General features: G+C 46.0%; 1 protein-coding gene across 1 annotated transcript; it reads right to left on the reverse strand.

The window, feature by feature from the left end:
* Positions 1-12,856: 12,856 nt before the first annotated feature.
* Positions 12,857-13,630, reverse strand: LOC119391114 (ubiquitin-conjugating enzyme E2 Z). Its single transcript, XM_037658790.1, has one exon. It carries the CDS (start codon positions 13,628-13,630, stop codon positions 12,857-12,859), a length of 774 nt encoding a protein of 257 aa, XP_037514718.1.
* Between the last annotated feature and the right edge of the window lie 3,187 nt (positions 13,631-16,817).

Genomic DNA, 16,817 nt, shown 5'->3' on the forward strand with positions numbered 1-16,817 from the left:
GTGGCTCAAATGGCTGGGCACTTACATCGGACACTGACATTGGAATCATAAACGATCGCAGGGCGATGTAAGTGTCGTGTCGTTCCGGAGGAATGGCGTGAATTACGATGCGTTTAATTTCACCCCTGTAAGAGAGCTCGCAGACGCGCCAGGGTGGTTGTTATACGACGTCTCACCCGACCAGCGGTGCGTCGCTTAGTGCAGCGAAGGCTGCGCGGCTCGTGTCAGCCAATCGGAAACGAGAGCTGATAGCGTGTTTCATGAAAGGGAGGAAGGCTCGTTCATCGTGCTCCACTAATTTCTACCCTGACGCTTCCATTCAGTCAGTGTCGCGGCGTGAAAAACAATCAGTTAGGGACAATAGGTGAGCGATTATTATTGCTTCTCTTTACTGATTGAGCGTCGCCTGTGAGCTTTCCTTGCACTGCACGGATTTGGTAAAGTTGACGTTGAGTGATAGTTGTATAGGGCAGTTCACTTCGGTTATTCTCTCGTGAGAAACACAGCAAGACATTTGTACCTGCTCGTATCACTCGTTCATTGTGAGAATGAGATGGATGTCAAAGATTATTACATCCGACCTTACATAAAGGCATTCCTTTCCACAGGCACAATGGCAGACTGACTGCGCAGCTACAGCACTTGCTTAATTTAGGCAATAAAATGCAACAGCAGGTGCGTTCGCGTCTGCATTATTTTGTTTTGTGAGGTCGGTCTGAAACAGTTTTAATATTTAGAATGAATAAAACAAGTTTATTTAAAATCCAGCGAAGTTGATTCGTGATGGGCCTCAGTCCCGGCCCAGTGAAGAAGAAATAACACGAAGTAGAACTTCATTGAAATTATGCGTTCTTTAGTTTTGTCTTTCGCTCTTACGTGCTCGCAGAACTGCTAAAAATCACAATTTTCGTTCGTTTTTTCACAAGTCATAGCTTTGCTGTGAGGCTTCCGCTTAGTCGGCATCGCGAACAGCGCGATCAGATGCACATAACGAAAAACTGATCCCTTTGACAGCACTGGCGAAGGAAGTCAGTGGTCTCGCGAGATCCCCATCGAATTACTCGTTCTCAGTCGACTGCATGTCCAACCGTCCCGTCCCTCCTTCCCTCACTACACGAAGCCACAAGGATTTCTTTAAGTTTGCGTCGTAACAATGTCGTCACAACATACGTCACTGATAACGTCATAAGACCGTTTTTTATGACTTTTTTTTTTACATCTTTCGTGCGCCATATTTTTCGTCTCGTGAGACGTATAAGGCTTTCGCTTGAATAAGCCCGTCTTCTTGGATAGGTGGTGAGCAACACTACACTGAAAGACACACTCAGGTAGACCAACTTCCAGCCTGTCTAACCCCCGTCTATATTAATGTGACCATGCTGTATATACATTGTATGCATTGCAATACTGATCATCGTGGAACAAAGCAAAGCATACAAACACGGGAACAAGAAAGGGGAGGTATATACGACACTCTTGTGTTCGTGTTGTCACACCTCACTTTCTTCCACAGCGAATACCTACCAACCAGCTCAACTTTACGTAGTCCCAATCTTGATCCATGGCTCACAGAAAAAGTAAAATCTTACATGCTTCCCCAAACGGCTGGCACTTGACTTTCTTCAAGATGGAGGAACTTTAAAAGAATGAAAAAAGAACAACTTTTAAAGAAAGAGAAGTCTCCATTTTCCGCTTCCTTAAGAACCACTATGCAAGCAGACTATATGCAAGCGGCTTCTTGAAAAGCTTAGCAGTTTCTTTCAGGCGTTGCAATAGTCACACCGTTTTTGCCATCTCGTAGTTCCTCTTTGTCCATAACGAATGCCGAGCTACCTTTTGACCTTATGCCAGTATTCAAATAAATAAATAGTGCGGGAGAAAGCACTAAGCGGCGCGCGCTGTGAGGCGGGAGAAGACATTGAACAAGCAACATCAACAAAAAGAAGAGCCCAGAGAAATATCTTATGCTCACGCAGTTTAGCGAAGCGTCTCGCTGCCTCTAGTTACTTCAACTGAGCTATTCTCAAGAGTCTCGTATTTCGCAAGGTCTGCATAAGTTCCACACTTAACGGGTGTCACTCGGTTTCCTCACTACCTATTTGGAAGCGGGCGTTAAAGTGTCGTCGCTGCACGCTTCCTTTGACCAACAGTGTGTGACTGGAGGCTAGACCCGACCGTTCATAGGCGGTAATCGCGTAGTCGCTTTGTTATTTTTACACGAGTATAGGCAGAAGACAGAGAATAGAGGCGAATGCGCCTCACTCTTCTCGTCGAAATGTCTTCTCATCTTTCAATGCTGCAGATATTATTATAGCAGATCACTGGTACCTGAAAAAAAAAAGAAACCTTAATAGAGCCAGCGACGATGTCATGTTATGACCTCATCATGTGACTTCGCGCAAGGTGATGTCAGTGACGTCGTGACAACGTCATAATGACTTCACAAATTTTGGTGATCGGTGACGTCATGACGACGCCATAAGATGACGCCATCACCTTATGATTTTTGCCATCGCTTCGTGTGAACACCGACGTCGCCGATGCCGACGGTCACTGCTCGCGTCTGATGAGGCATCTAAGGCTCTCACCTTAATAATGCAACATCCGAACTGTATTGAGATCCGCTGAAGGAAAAGATCTATGTAATAGCTTGCACATCAGTGGTGCTGAGAGGCAATCTCTTTAGGCGTTAGCTCACGTGTAAAACATCACGCTTAGCACTCGAGATTCCTCACGTCACGGCCTGCTCCTCAGAAAAACCATGCTAGCCTAATGACCGAGAGCTGCGGCACGTGGGTAGGCGCTAAGCGTGTTTTTGCAGCGGCCGGCCTGACCGTTATGGGTCTTCAAGCTGTCGACTTAACGGCATCCTTATTTGCTGCGCGTCAGTGAGCGGAACTCGTTTAAGCTGAGCATCAGTGGCCTTGCTTATCCACTGGTTTATTTTGCTGTCATTCAGGTGTGTTATTTGGCTGTAGAGTGTAGTGCTCCCTATATCTATATGAGAGGGTCCGGGTCATCGGGGAATTTGTGAGATTTCTTTTTTATTACGTTTATTTATTTATTAGTTTTTTGTAGCGCTGGTGACGGCTGTCGTGATCCTAGGCTTATGCTAGCGCTAAAGGTTGCTAATATCGATGTCATGTCCTTTCGCACCGTGTCGTGAAATGCGCGCTAGCTTCCGAAAGCCGGGAAAGGGGCACCGCAATTTCGATTATGGTTGCTCTAGGGTGAACGTGATGATACAAATATGTACGAATGGTCGCCTAGTTTTGATGGCATCGGCCATCGGCGCGTGATGCAATCGAATTATCGCAATTTGAGGCTGGCTTCATCTACTAGCGTTTAGAGATGACCCATCACCTCGCACGGTGCCATCGAGGTATCCTCACATTCTAGAAACATTTACAAGTGGAATGCATACTATTTATACCTGTATACCTTATTCTTTCAGATGAGCATTACCATAGTAAGAAATCCTGAAAGAAAGTTAGAAAACCTCTTTATGTAAAATGACATTTTGGGCATGGGATTGATAGAAAGTGCAGCTATTTCTTTGGGTTCATGCCAGAAAAGAAGTATGGCTGCGGACAAGGAGTCAGGTGAATGGAAACGGCATTCTCGTTATCCGCCTGTCTTCACTTTTATACTTGACTAAAAACAAAACGTTTTGCTTTGCGTAGCGGTTTATCGGCGTGCTTTTTGCGAGTGATTTGATTGATGATCAATAGACAGGCTGTCGCTATGGACGACATGGAGGTGCAGTGCCCCCTACGTAGATAATGTGCATAAGGTTGAGCTGGCTTAGGTTTCTAAAAAAACCGCCGCCAAGCACTCCGTACAGATGGTTAACCAGCAAAGCTGAGACGTGCAGCCCCGGTGTTTAGCAGTGGCTTAATACCCCGGCGAACGCGTTACTGCCATTGCCACGTTGACGCTACTCTGCCCGCACCGCCGCTTCTTCGGCTCGCCGTTATCTCTCGAGTTAGCTCGGCGTCGTGGTTAGCAGCATCCGCCCACCATTGGCGCTTGCGTTCCTTTTCGCGATTTAGCGGGGCTTGGCAGGCTGCCGGATACTCGGTACGCAGTTGCTGCTTGCGCTTTGCCACCAGCAGGCCCGTAGCCAGGGGGCGGTTGGCCCTAGGGGCCCGGCCCCCCCTCCGAAATTTTGGTGAAGTACGTGTTTTTACCGAAAATGAATAATGAAAATAGGTGTTTTCTTCAAATAGTCAAGGTTTTCAGCTAGTGGGCCCACCCCGAAAAAATTTCCTGGCTACGGGCCTGGCCACCAGGGTCTGTACTTGTGCCCAGACTGCAGCATCGGCCCAGCGAACACAATTTCTCTCACGGTTCTGCTGTTGGCGCTGTTCTTCGAAAGCTGTCTGCTATTCGGGTGTTCGTACAATCCGTGTCCGTGGTATACACATGTTGAAGGTGTAAGTTGAAACTACTGTGCGCGATCTCGGCGGCACGGCTGCGACGGAGTGAACGACGTCACCGACGGCGCAGCCAATGGAGAAGTTTCTAGCAACATGAGGACAGACGGATTTTCGTTTCGCCTAGCCATATACTGTAAAAAGTGTTGCGAAAGAAGTTGTGTTCGCTGTAAAAAGTGGTGTGAAAGAAGTTCATTGGTGGAGCACCAAATAAAAATCGCCACCGAACGTCTGAACTTCCAGAGATGTCCGCCACCCGCTGACGCACTTCGAGAGTTGTTCACAGCGATATGCACTCTCTCTTAGAAAATCTGCATACGCGAGAGCCTCGATGATACTAGAACCATTCGAGCATACTTAAAGTGACCTGAGTAATCGTATTCGCCCAGGTGTACCGTTAATGTAGAGGACGCCAGTAGTATCTGACGTTGGTCGCGGTTGCTACGCAATCAATATGCAATGAAGCATGGCGAGAGAGCGGAATTTCACGTGTTCGTGGCTTCGTATTATGCAAGCTAGCATTCAAGATATCTCGTTTCGATGTAGTATGCCAACATTTCAGCTAACCTGCGGCGCTGAGCATAAGCTCGTTTTTTTTTTTACTCGCGCTTGCGAGAAACATCTCGAACCATTCGAACCATTTATTTGAGACAGGACGGACGTAGCACAGTTTAATTCGACGTTTCGGCCGTGGGACTAGCCTTCGTCTCGGAATCATGTATATATATAGGAACTCAGCGGGGCTTTCACATGCCCTGCATCGTTTTGATTGGATTTGCACAAACGTTTAACGGTCACAGTAGGAGTCTGCAGAAACGGCCGTGTTTTTGTCTTTGGAGTTGTGCATTGTTGGGCTTCATTATATTTTGTAGTGTTACGTATACACGTATTTGGGGTTTACACTAAGGGATAAGCTAGACAAAGTAGTGAGAAAGTTCAGCCTAGCAAACTAAGAGCCAGTTAAATGGTAGCAGGGAAGTGTTCCGGCTAGGTACTCAATGAATCAAGACTGAGGAATGCAGGCGCTAAATTCAACATGAAACATAATAACACGAGCATTAAAGACCGGTGGGCGCATGCAAATTGACCTAACAACACAAATAATTGGCTTAGAAAGTCTTATACAGTCTGCTGTCTAGTCTTTCGTTTTACGAGTAAGATAACACCAGAGGCACTATAAGAGGGCACCAGGTAAAGACCATAAAATGTAGCTTTTTATCTTGTTTAGTCATTAAAATGCGGCAAAAACTGAGTGAACACACAGGTCGTGCTCAAGGTCGTGCTCACGCCGGCTTTTCGTTCAAAGTTATGTTTGCCTGAGACATTTTTAAGGCTTTCGCCTTAATAAACATCACTGTGATAAGTGCGATCATAGCTATTGCAATGATAATGACGGGACACAAATACCCCTTTTGTTGTGAATATAGTGATGATGACAATTGTTACAGCAAGGATGTGGCACGAAGGCAGTGACAAGTGATCGAGCACGACTTATGAACGGGAAGAAGAAGAAGAAAAAGAAAAACGCTCTGCCATGCGAGAATTCAAGCGGAAAATTGATAAAGGACAACGCAGCAAGGCATGCGAAATGAAGAGTAAACGTTATTTATTTTAACCCTTCACACGCACGTACAAAGTGTTCGGAGAACACAACCCGGAGATGAATGTTCGCAAAGGAGTCGACGAAAGCGTTGTTTCGCGAGGCAGCTAGCGAGTAGTGGCGGGGCACGCCAAAGGAGGAGGCATACGCGCTGTTGTATACGAGCCACCTGAGGTAAGGATCAGAATTTCTACGACATCTCGCACGAAGGAGGAAGGTCACGGAGGTCGAAGAAACGAGGACATCGCGAAGATCGGAAGAAACATAGGAAGTCTCCCAGCATTGAGGACGGCGTCGGTCTTTACCCAAGCATGATACAACATCGAAGATACAGCAAGGGAAAGCGGGAGAAACAGAAAACATGTTTTGCGAAAGCGTGACAAATGTGGCACCGCAACCATTTTAAAATTGCCTGTCGGAGAATACCAACCTTGAAGGCGAATAGCCTGAACTCAGTGGCGCGTGCGAGGAGCGCGGATCTCGCATCGGGCGGAAATTTACTGTTCTTTCTTTCTCCGTTGAAACAGCTGTTACGGGATCTTCACTAACTTTTTATTCTCCGGTATTTGCGCAAACGTGATCGATCAAGCCGCGCCTTCGGTACCGGCCCAGTTCACTGCGTGCGTCAGGTGATGCGAATGGACTAAATTGTTTGAAAACGTAATTTATCTAAGGGCGTAACGCGAAGTTCACGTACTACTAGCTCGCGTGGTTCTTTAAGAAGCGGTGACTTGCAGGTCATGCTGGACTCGGCGGGTAAATGAATGATGATTGGGCGGATCCCTTTCGAATTCGGACGATATGGCTTGTCCCTGCAACCTATCTATTACATACATTTATAACCAGTAGTTTGTGCTAATGCCTTGTCGTTTCTGAAGAATCCCCTGCCCCACCTCTTATTGTTATAAACAGTATTGTTGTAAGAACGGTATTGATTCTGTGTGTTTCCTTGCTTACCGCCAGCAATTTTTAACCTTCTCTTAATAATATCAAACCGCAGATTCAATTATGTTCCAGAACCGTCTTTTGAATTTAATGTTATTCGGGCAGGCTTAATCCTTCCTAGTTTATTGAATGAATACTTTGGCATTCGACTAGGATATGCTGGGTGGTTTCTTCATCCTTCTCACATAATAAGCGCACTTTGTCGCGTCTTGGATGTGTTGAGCTAATATTAATAACAGTGGATGACATTTTTTCTGTCTTCGGCAAACTCTATCCACCTTGCGGACTCTCGCAGGACTGATTCGCGAAATCTTAGATGCATGCTTGATGTGGGGGAGCGTGTATGACAGCATTTACACGGCGTTGTGACATGACCACTTCGACAATGTCCACACACTTGCACAAGTGGCAATGACCTGCGCACGATACTTAGGAAGAAGCGCTTGCGCATGCATGCTTCACCGCCTTGCTGCGATGCGTCACTTGTAAGCTGGCTTTGCCACAGTTATACTCTGTCTGAGGAGAAGCAAGACTCACTGATTTCCTTTATTAAGGCGAAAGCTCTAGATGCCTCATCAAAAGCGAAAATTGACCGTCATTCCGTGTCGGCGGCGTCAACGCGAGTGATGCAAAAAATCACGCCATATCCACGGAATGAATGATGATAAGTGGGCGAAGCTCGAGAGGGGGAGATCATCGGTAAAACCGTAACTCTCCCGTCGGCTGCGCCAAATTATGTAACAAGCCCGCACATAATTACGTAACAAGACCGCACATAATAAACTGACGATGCTCTTCATGTCGCCATTTCTAACTTCTTCTTTATTCTCCCCAGTCCCCCTGGCCTGAATTCTGTCGTCTTCTTCTTCAACTGCTTGAGCTTGCTTCACTTGTTCTCTCTTTCCTCCTCGCTCTCTCTATTCTTTTTTCTCCCCTTCCCCCTCCCCCCGTGTAGGGTAGCAAACCGGGTGCAACCTGGTTAACCTCCCTGCCTTTCCTTCGCTTTTATCTCTCTCTCTCCCGTGAAAGTTAGCCCATTACATCATTAAGAAAGACATAAGACTGTAAGACCTTGAGAATGCCAACTGCCCCGTTGACGAGACCGTCCGTGACGTTAATGTTGTTGGTGAGCATGTGCGGTTTGTCGAAAACCAGTCACGTGCGAGTGACGTCATGATGACGTCACTCACACTAGCGCCACCTGCGAGTGAGTCATCGAGCGAGTGAGTCATCGAGCGGTCACGTACCAAAACGAGACACAAGGGATGGACAGGCCCACGGCTTTAGGAGCTTCGCCCCTAAAAATCATCATGCAGTGACGTCGCCATATGACGTCGTCATGACGTCACAGATCGGCAAATTTTGTGACGTCACACGATGACGTCATCACACGACATTGTAGCTTGGTCGAAGGTTCGCCGATCACGGAGGCAGTGCAAAACCAGGTCAGGTGCCTCCGATCTTGGAGGCAGTGGAAAACCGCGTTAGGTGCAGAAAACTTTCGTAGGGTGGAGGGGCAGGATCAATGCATCGACTTAGAAGAAAAAGAAGATGGCTTTCGCCTTCCAGTCGCCTTAGGCCTGTGCATAAGGGACCCTGTTAGTTCTTTTGTCGTGAAATGTATGCGCATGGCGTTACGATGTGTTTATTGGTATGCATAAAGCCCGAACCATATAGAGCGTTTTTGCCGGCGTTTCCTGGCGTTGCGTCCCTCGGCGTCGTCGCATCAACGCCGTCAGAGAGGGTGGCAAACCATATGAAGAGCGTTAGCTCAGCGTCACACAGTGTGACCCCAGAGGGAATGAACCTGACACCTCGTAAAGCAGTGTACAGTTTCCGTCAATGGACCAACAAGATATATTCCTGATTAAAGCTTTTATGTCTCATTAGCAGTTCAGTGGTGCAGAAAACGAGTCACAGTGACACAACGCCACCGAAAAGTCTATTTTTTTTATTTGACTTGTAGCGCCAGCTATTGGCATTAAGAAGAAGCACAAACTTGTAATATATGGCCTCTGAGCTTGAAGCTGCCGTACATCTCTGAGGCCACGTATTCGGCCAATACACTCATTCCTGCTAAGCCTACCGATGAACTTGAGTACGGCACTCGGAAAGACTTCAAAGATATCACGATCGCTTTGCTGTCGAAGCTTCTAGGGAACAAGCTAAGTCAAATACAAGCATCAGTTGAGAACTTAAGGGCCACACAGTGCACGGCGACGACTTATTAGATCCAAGGCGGGCGGCAGCCATTTTGGCAGCAGTGACGACGCCGTTACGTAGCGGAAGTCGCTGCCAGCCGCACGCTGATTGGTTCTGCGTCCATCGAACTGCTTCCGGCGTCGACGCTGCCGCCCGTGATGTCTGGACCGTCCAGAGGTGGACGTTTCGGCCACCGTCACCGGTAGCGTCGACGTCGAGGGACGCCGGCGTACGAAACGCCGGGAAAACGCCGGCAAAAACGCTCTATATGGTTCGGCCTTAACCCTTGCAGCGGCGATGGTTTTTATGAATGAATGAGCACCGAGGGCAATGAGATGATTGAACCATAGTTACATTAGAGACATCGACGAAACAATAAAACAGGCATGCTCTGGCACGTTATCTGAGTTATCACATTGAAGTCATGCCTCTTGTCTTTACTGTAAGAAGCCATGATAACAGTCTTGCTTGGCTATTTGGGGGTAACAAATTTTGCGTAAAATGCTTACCCATGCCTCACCAATCACAAAAAGATTCGGCGGTTCGAAAACGTCTACACTCGAACTCTCGTTCACTGAGCGCGCACGGAATAAAGAAACTGCTTTCCTAAAGCAACTGAAGTTTACATAAGTAACACATCGTTACGTCGTTGCCTGTAAAGTGAACCCGAACAGAAATGTTGTGTTAGGAAAACGCAATTTTAAGATTCCGCTAGGCTTATGCATAATGTTCCGCGTTGCACCAATCGCCGCGCCTCAGCAGAAAGCATGCAAGGATTTTACTTCCTCGTTTCAATGCTAACAACGTTTTACTTCCGCATGTAGCATTGAAAATAGAAAAATAGGCAGCTAAATCCCCTTGCTGACAGGAAGCTTGATTTACAAACTTCGTTCTCCGATGTGGGGCGTCAAGGTATAGCGCGTTCGGTGCAACCCTCGGTTAAAGACAAATACCTACCTTCGCGGTTCGGTGAATCTGAAATGTATGCGCATTCTTGTGATACAAAATCGGGTGAGGGTGGACTTGAAGGATGTCGGCTCGGTAGCTGTGCACTGCGTTTTTTGGGCCTATGCGAGAAAATCCGTGTGCGGTTAACAAGTGAAAGAGAGCTGGACTGTTCTACTCGATGAAACATTCGGTTCTTTGCCTGTTCTTTTTTTTATGGAACTTTGTTTGTTTAGCAAGACAGTGAACGCAAAATTCGTCTCACCTGGATGTCGGCCGCTCAAAGCGTAAGATTGATCGCACCCTACATCGCGTCGTCGTTCAAGATGGCTATGTTTGTTTTAAAAAGTAATGAAATGCATGAGCTGGGTAAGTTCTTTTTAATCGGTGCAGAAGGCCATTTGTCGCAATTAGAGTAGTGGAAAGGAGTTTACAGGCTGGCCCGCCGGACAGGAGCTAAGACAGGCTTCTGTTTTTCCTTTCTTTTTGGGGGGGGGGGGAGCGGAGAATGGCTTGTTACGAAATTTAGTAGGTAGGAGTGGGGGAGTGAAACACACACACACACACACACGTGCACGCACACGCACACACACTTCCTTAGCTTGCTAGATACCAAAATACATACACATATGCACACATATACACATACATATGCACGTACATACACATACACACATACACATGCATACATACATACACATACATATGCATATACAGGACATACACATACATATGCACAGGACAGGCGTTACTCGCAACTAAGCTTCATTTAGGAAAATTGCCAAATATATATGGTACGCAGCCGAGTGGCACGCGCAGGCGCACTGCACGTACGTTACAGTTGCATTACAGTTGTTATGCTTATACTTGTCCGTTATGACGGAGAACGCACGCACGTTTCATGAACCTGTGTGTATGTGTAGAAGGGGTTCTTGACAGTTCTTGATTAAGGTTATCATCACCGTGATTAGTGAGCACCAGCAGCTGGACCGGACTTGTTATCGGATTCATTCGGGATCGCGGTTACGAGGAATCTAAGTGTAGTGAAGTGCGAGGCATAGTGCAGCTGGTGGAAATCGTGGACGCCTCTTGCGATGAAATGATCTATGACGCCTCCTGTCCTGAACGTGGCAGCGAGATTTTTTGATGACTTGTCCACATCGACGCCGTCTTTCACGCAGTATAAGAACCAGGCGTTCTTGGGTCTTGATAAGTCAATGTTGAAGTCACCGGTAATGATGAGAGGCCTGGTTCACTCGACAGATTTGTTGTAGGGAAGCATTGACACCGGTTCTTTTGTAATCCACGTGGCCCACGTTGCGGACCATGTGGACGAGTGGATGGTAATACAGCGTCTTCTAGGGGTGTTCTGTCTTCAGCTCCCTCACTTTCCTTGTGTCCGCCGCGGTGGTGTAGCGGTTACGGTGCTCGGCTGCTGACCCGAAGGTCACAGGTTTGATCCCGGCCGCGGTGGTCGCATTTCGATGGAGGCAAAATGCTAGATGCCTGTGTACTGTGCGATCTCGGTGCACATTGAAGAATACCAGATGGTCAAATTTTCAGGAGCCCTTCGCTATGGCGTCTCTCATAATCATATCGTGGGTTTGGGACATAAAACCCCAACAATTATTATTATTATCACTTTCCTTGCGTGTAAATGTGTGTGTTTACCGTTACTGTGTTGGTTGAGACAGTATAACCTGTGGCACATACCCGCATAACATGAACTCTGGTATGCGGGTATGTGCCACACGTGACTGAGAGAAAGGGTTTCATGAAGTACGCGACAGGTATTTTGCGTTATTCATGTCATGACTAGTGAATCGTGTTCGTCATACACTGATCCCCTCCTATACCAATTTTGGTATATTACAAGTTATGCAGAAGACCAGGAGAGCGCCCAGACGTAGGCGGCTAGATAGAAAGATAGATAGATAGATAGATAGATAGATAGATAGATAGATAGATAGATAGATAGATAGATAGATAGATAGATAGATAGATAGATAGATAGATAGATAGATAGATAGATAGATAGATAGATAGATAGATAGATAGATAGATAGATAGATAGATAGATAGATAGATAGATAGATAGATAGATAGATAGATAGATAGATAGATAGATAGATAGATAGATAGATAGATAGATAGATAGATAGATAGATAGATAGATAGAAACGGCCAAAGTGCCTGAGGTTCGCTAAGAAATGCTTCGCATTTAAAAATTAAAGTATCTTAAAGCTAACTTCCACCACTAATAATCGGTCAGAAGTGCCCACGTATACAGGGCAATCAAACAATACAACATCTTGAAGTTTCAATTTTGGTCTCGGGGATCCTTTAAGACTTGGCTTAAGTGCAGCATAAGAAGCTTCTCGCTGACTGCTTCGCATGAAATCAATTTACACAATTCTTGGGGTCTGCCGTGTATTTTTTTAGTACGGATATTTCAGTTGTGAAAACTGAGATAATGGACATGTGGTACTTAAAGAACTAATTTATTCTTAGCCAAAAGATAGGATCAGCCCGATGACGTAGTTGTCACCTGTCTACAACTACGACGATGTAGAGGTCGGGATGCGACTTTGTCCGTTCCCGATTGTGTTGCCTGGGCGTCCTTCAGAGGCAGTGCCTTTGTTGCTGTGCTAGTACACGTCGTCAAGCAGCACAGGACACCGAACGGTTTACTTGCGGTGTGTTTTAAAAATGCTGCTCCGTATTTAGTTCAGGGGGCGGCTGCGACAGCGTTTATCCCGTTACGCTCCTGGACCCTCTCTTTCAGCTTCTGCAATCTCGCCAACAGCGTCTCGTACTTGTTCTCGGCACCGAACCAAGTGAGAATACCACCCTGGTTGTTAGCCAGCTCTTGTATGGCCGCGATCTCGTACTTCGCGAAGTCTTCGGCGAACTTGGCGAGCAGCTGATCTCGAAGAACAGCCGGGAAGGGGCAGTTGTCTTCGAGGCACGATTCGATCGTACCGCAAACAGCCACCCTGAGGGTATCGTACCTTATATTCTTCCAACGAGACGAGCCCCAGAAGCCGGTGATGACGTGCTCGAGAGCCGCGTCGACGCAGTTGATGCTGTCGTCCAGCATAGACTGGATGGACAGGGCCACCGAAGACAAGTTGCACGCGGGTGTCCAGGGTTGCCCGGACATGGTGCCCAGCAGGCTGAGGCAGATGTGGCCAGTGGCAGAGATGTGCGGACTGAACTGCACGCGTCCGCCATCGGTTGTCATGAAGCGAACTTGAGGTGGCGACATTGGGTAGGTGTTCATGCACTTCATGAGCAGATGGAAGAAGCCACCCTGGTAAGACGTTCCTGCGGCGCCCGTAACGACGGCGTGGATTGTCGTCACGTTGTTCTCCTCGGGTGCCATGAAGACGCCCGGCGGCGGGTCGGCGTGATATTCGGCGAGGTCACGCGTCACCCTCTCCAGGCACTTTCGGCTAGGCGTGAGGTTGGTGTACAACGACTCGTTCCACGATTGCAGCATCGTGTCTTCGCTGTAGATGAGCCTCTAGGTGCCTGCCTGGAGAGTAGATGACGTGGCTGCTGATGAGCCTGGCAGAGCGAAAAGAGCCCGGATGGTGTGCGGCCGAGAGCGTGCGCACCGGTAATGATAATGATGGCGATGATGACCTCTTCCTGATGGCGCTCACCCACAAGGATTGGTTGGTTGTTACTTGACAACCTGGCGCAACCCACATCGGGGCATCGGCCATGAAACGAGCGGCACCTTATTTTAGAGATAAAATTGTTTCATGGGCCAAGAACCGGGCGGCAGGATCTTTAAGGTAAAGACCTATGGAGCACAAAGCAGACACTGGAACTTTAGACTACAAATAAAACATAGCTAATAAATGAAAATGCTCAACCAGAAAACGGTCAGACCATCAGATGGGTATATTGACGGACAAATTGAAGGGTTCGGAACCAAGGACATAAATAAATAAATATACACTAACATGGTAATCTTTTTGTTTATGTAACCATACACCACAGAGCAAACATCTTTGAGGCTACAACCTAATGTAGTACTGCCAAATGATAAAATTGCTGCAACATTTCTTTCTAATCCTAACTATTGCCTGGAATTATCAGAACCTGTTCTTCCTTCTTTTGAGGCCACTACTCTGGGATGCAGCCACAGGAATGTTTTCTTTGCCATTAAGGAATATATCATTGCGACTAAAAGAATCTCTTGCTAAATTCTGCGGGCTTTAAATATTTCATTAGTGATAATTTGCACTTCAAATGAATGATTAATTAACTAGCGCATATAGGAATTATGCAGTCCAGAAAATATTGGAAAAATTCACCCGCCACACAGCCAGTCCCCTGCATTGGGTATGTCTATGCAGAGAGAACAGCAACAACCCTTCTTCTTCGTGTCCTCATTATAAACTTGGCTCACACCCAGTACAGGGAGGAGCTTGGTCAAGGAGTGGGCGGATTATTTCAATATGTCGTGAAGAGTTTAGATTCCTGTATGTCGTAAAGGGTGAAAATTCCTGGGCATGTAGCGTAATTATATATATATATATATATATAGTGCTGTGAATTCTAGTACTTTAGAATCGTTTGTTACTAGTGTGCAAAAAACCATTCCTTTCTGTTCCTGATTGCCTTTTTTATACGCCCGTAACCACTACTGCAAGGGCCGTTTGAGCCTACATTGTGCCCACATGAATATATATATATATATATATATATATATATATATATATATATATATATATATATATATATATATATATATATATATATATATATATATATATATATATGCACATGAAGATACGCCCAATTAACAAGCGAATACTACCGATAATTTATTTACTAACGTAGCGGCCGGAGGACTGGAGTTCATCAGAGCTCGTTTACTCCTTTATACCGTCGTCTGTACTTTATGTCCTGAAGTGGAAGCATATACCACCGTAAATTTGTTCGTTCCAGTTATCTCAAAACCTTTCTTAGAACTTGATGTATCGTTACCTCATTTCTTAAAGAGGTTGTGAACCACTTTTCCAAGTAATCATCGAATATGACATCAATATCTGAGTTTATTGCATGCCGAATCGACTGCCGCAAAAATTTCATAATCCGTCAAGGATTCACGTAAGGCGAATCGCATAATTGCGTCGTCACCGAATGGAATCCCCGTGGATGCCGCATTTCACTAACCATGGAGTTTTTTACAATATTGCAGCGAAAGCCTCCGCCGCTCTGAGACTACCGAAATTCTCGCAGTCGGTGCTCGTTAATGTCATGATACATTACTCGTGGCCTCCGAGATTGACTCCGTTGCTAGTCTTGCTCAGGCCGTTCCATTCGCACGGGGAGAACGTAATCATAGAAAGCGGTGTGACAGCCAGAGGAGCGTCGGTTATTGGACGCCGAGCTTCTTTACTGAGCTTCTGCTAAGGCCGCCTTCCCACGGAATATTAAAGAGCTCACAGAAACATCACACCCCAGAAAGGCGTTGGTCCCGGATTGGATTCTCGGACAAGGACGAATTTTTTGTCAACTAAGAAGCTTTCTTACTGAGAAATCCGTATGAATTTCCTTGTGCCTTCGTGCTACAAAACGGGTGGTTGTCAATTTCCTTTTCTTAACCCTTTCGCCACCTCGAGAGATTCCGCAGAACTGATTTGCAAAGTGGAGAGAGAGAAGCATAGCATAGCCATGTATAGTATAGTGTATAGTATAGTATAGTATAGTATAGTATAGTATAGTATAGTATAGTATAGTATAGTATAGTATAGTATAGTATAGTATAGTACAGTACAGTATAGTATAGTATAGTATAGTATAGTATAGTATAGTATAGTATAGTATAGTATAGTATAGTATAGTACAGTATAGTATAGTATAGTATAGTACAGTATAGTATAGTATAGTATAGTATAGTATAGTATAGTATAGTATAGTATAGTATAGTATAGTATAGTATAACAAAGGGCTGGAAACGGAAGTTCCTTCCTGTTTCCTCAGTCTTCGCACCACTAGGGCGTAGCTGCCCAACCTGTTCGTTATGAACCAACTAGCCTGCAAGAAGGCCTTATTGCTAGGCGAAATTGACAACCTGGTAGGACGGGCCTAGGACGAGCGCTGAACACGTGATGATGATGATGATGATCATGTCCTCTTCCTGATGGCGCTCACCCACAAAGGGGGATGGGCCAAGAACCGAGCGGCAGGATGCTTAAGGTAAACACCTATGATTCTAAACAAATCTGTAAATTGAGGTTAAAAAATGTAATTGTTGAAGGAGCAATTAAGCGGTCAGACTATCGTTTCGGTTTCTAAGATACTCGGGAGGGCGTCTTCCTCCTCTTCTTGAATGTAATAAAATCTAATCACTGCCACTAAAAAAAATGTACAGAAATGCTGTCAGAAACAGTGAATTCTCGTATTCTCCGCGACAAAAAAGGAAAAAAAAAAGAAAGTCCACTGCAGCAAGTCAAGACGATCCACAAGACCCCGTGTCGTGGTCGTATTCGTTCTTTTCTTGCTTACTCTAAATCTTACTCATAAGGGTTTTCGGTGTGTGGTAGGGTGGCTTCTTCATGGTCTCCGGAGCAATCAAGCCGGCTCGAAGCCGAAAGCAATTAAAACTGCCAAAAAAAAAAGAGAGAGAGATACAGAGAAAGAGAGAGCACTGCTGCTCGCATCACCAA

Source organism: Rhipicephalus sanguineus, chromosome 4 (genome assembly GCF_013339695.2).
Source record: "Rhipicephalus sanguineus isolate Rsan-2018 chromosome 4, BIME_Rsan_1.4, whole genome shotgun sequence".
NCBI classification, from domain to species: Eukaryota; Metazoa; Arthropoda; class Arachnida; order Ixodida; family Ixodidae; genus Rhipicephalus; species Rhipicephalus sanguineus.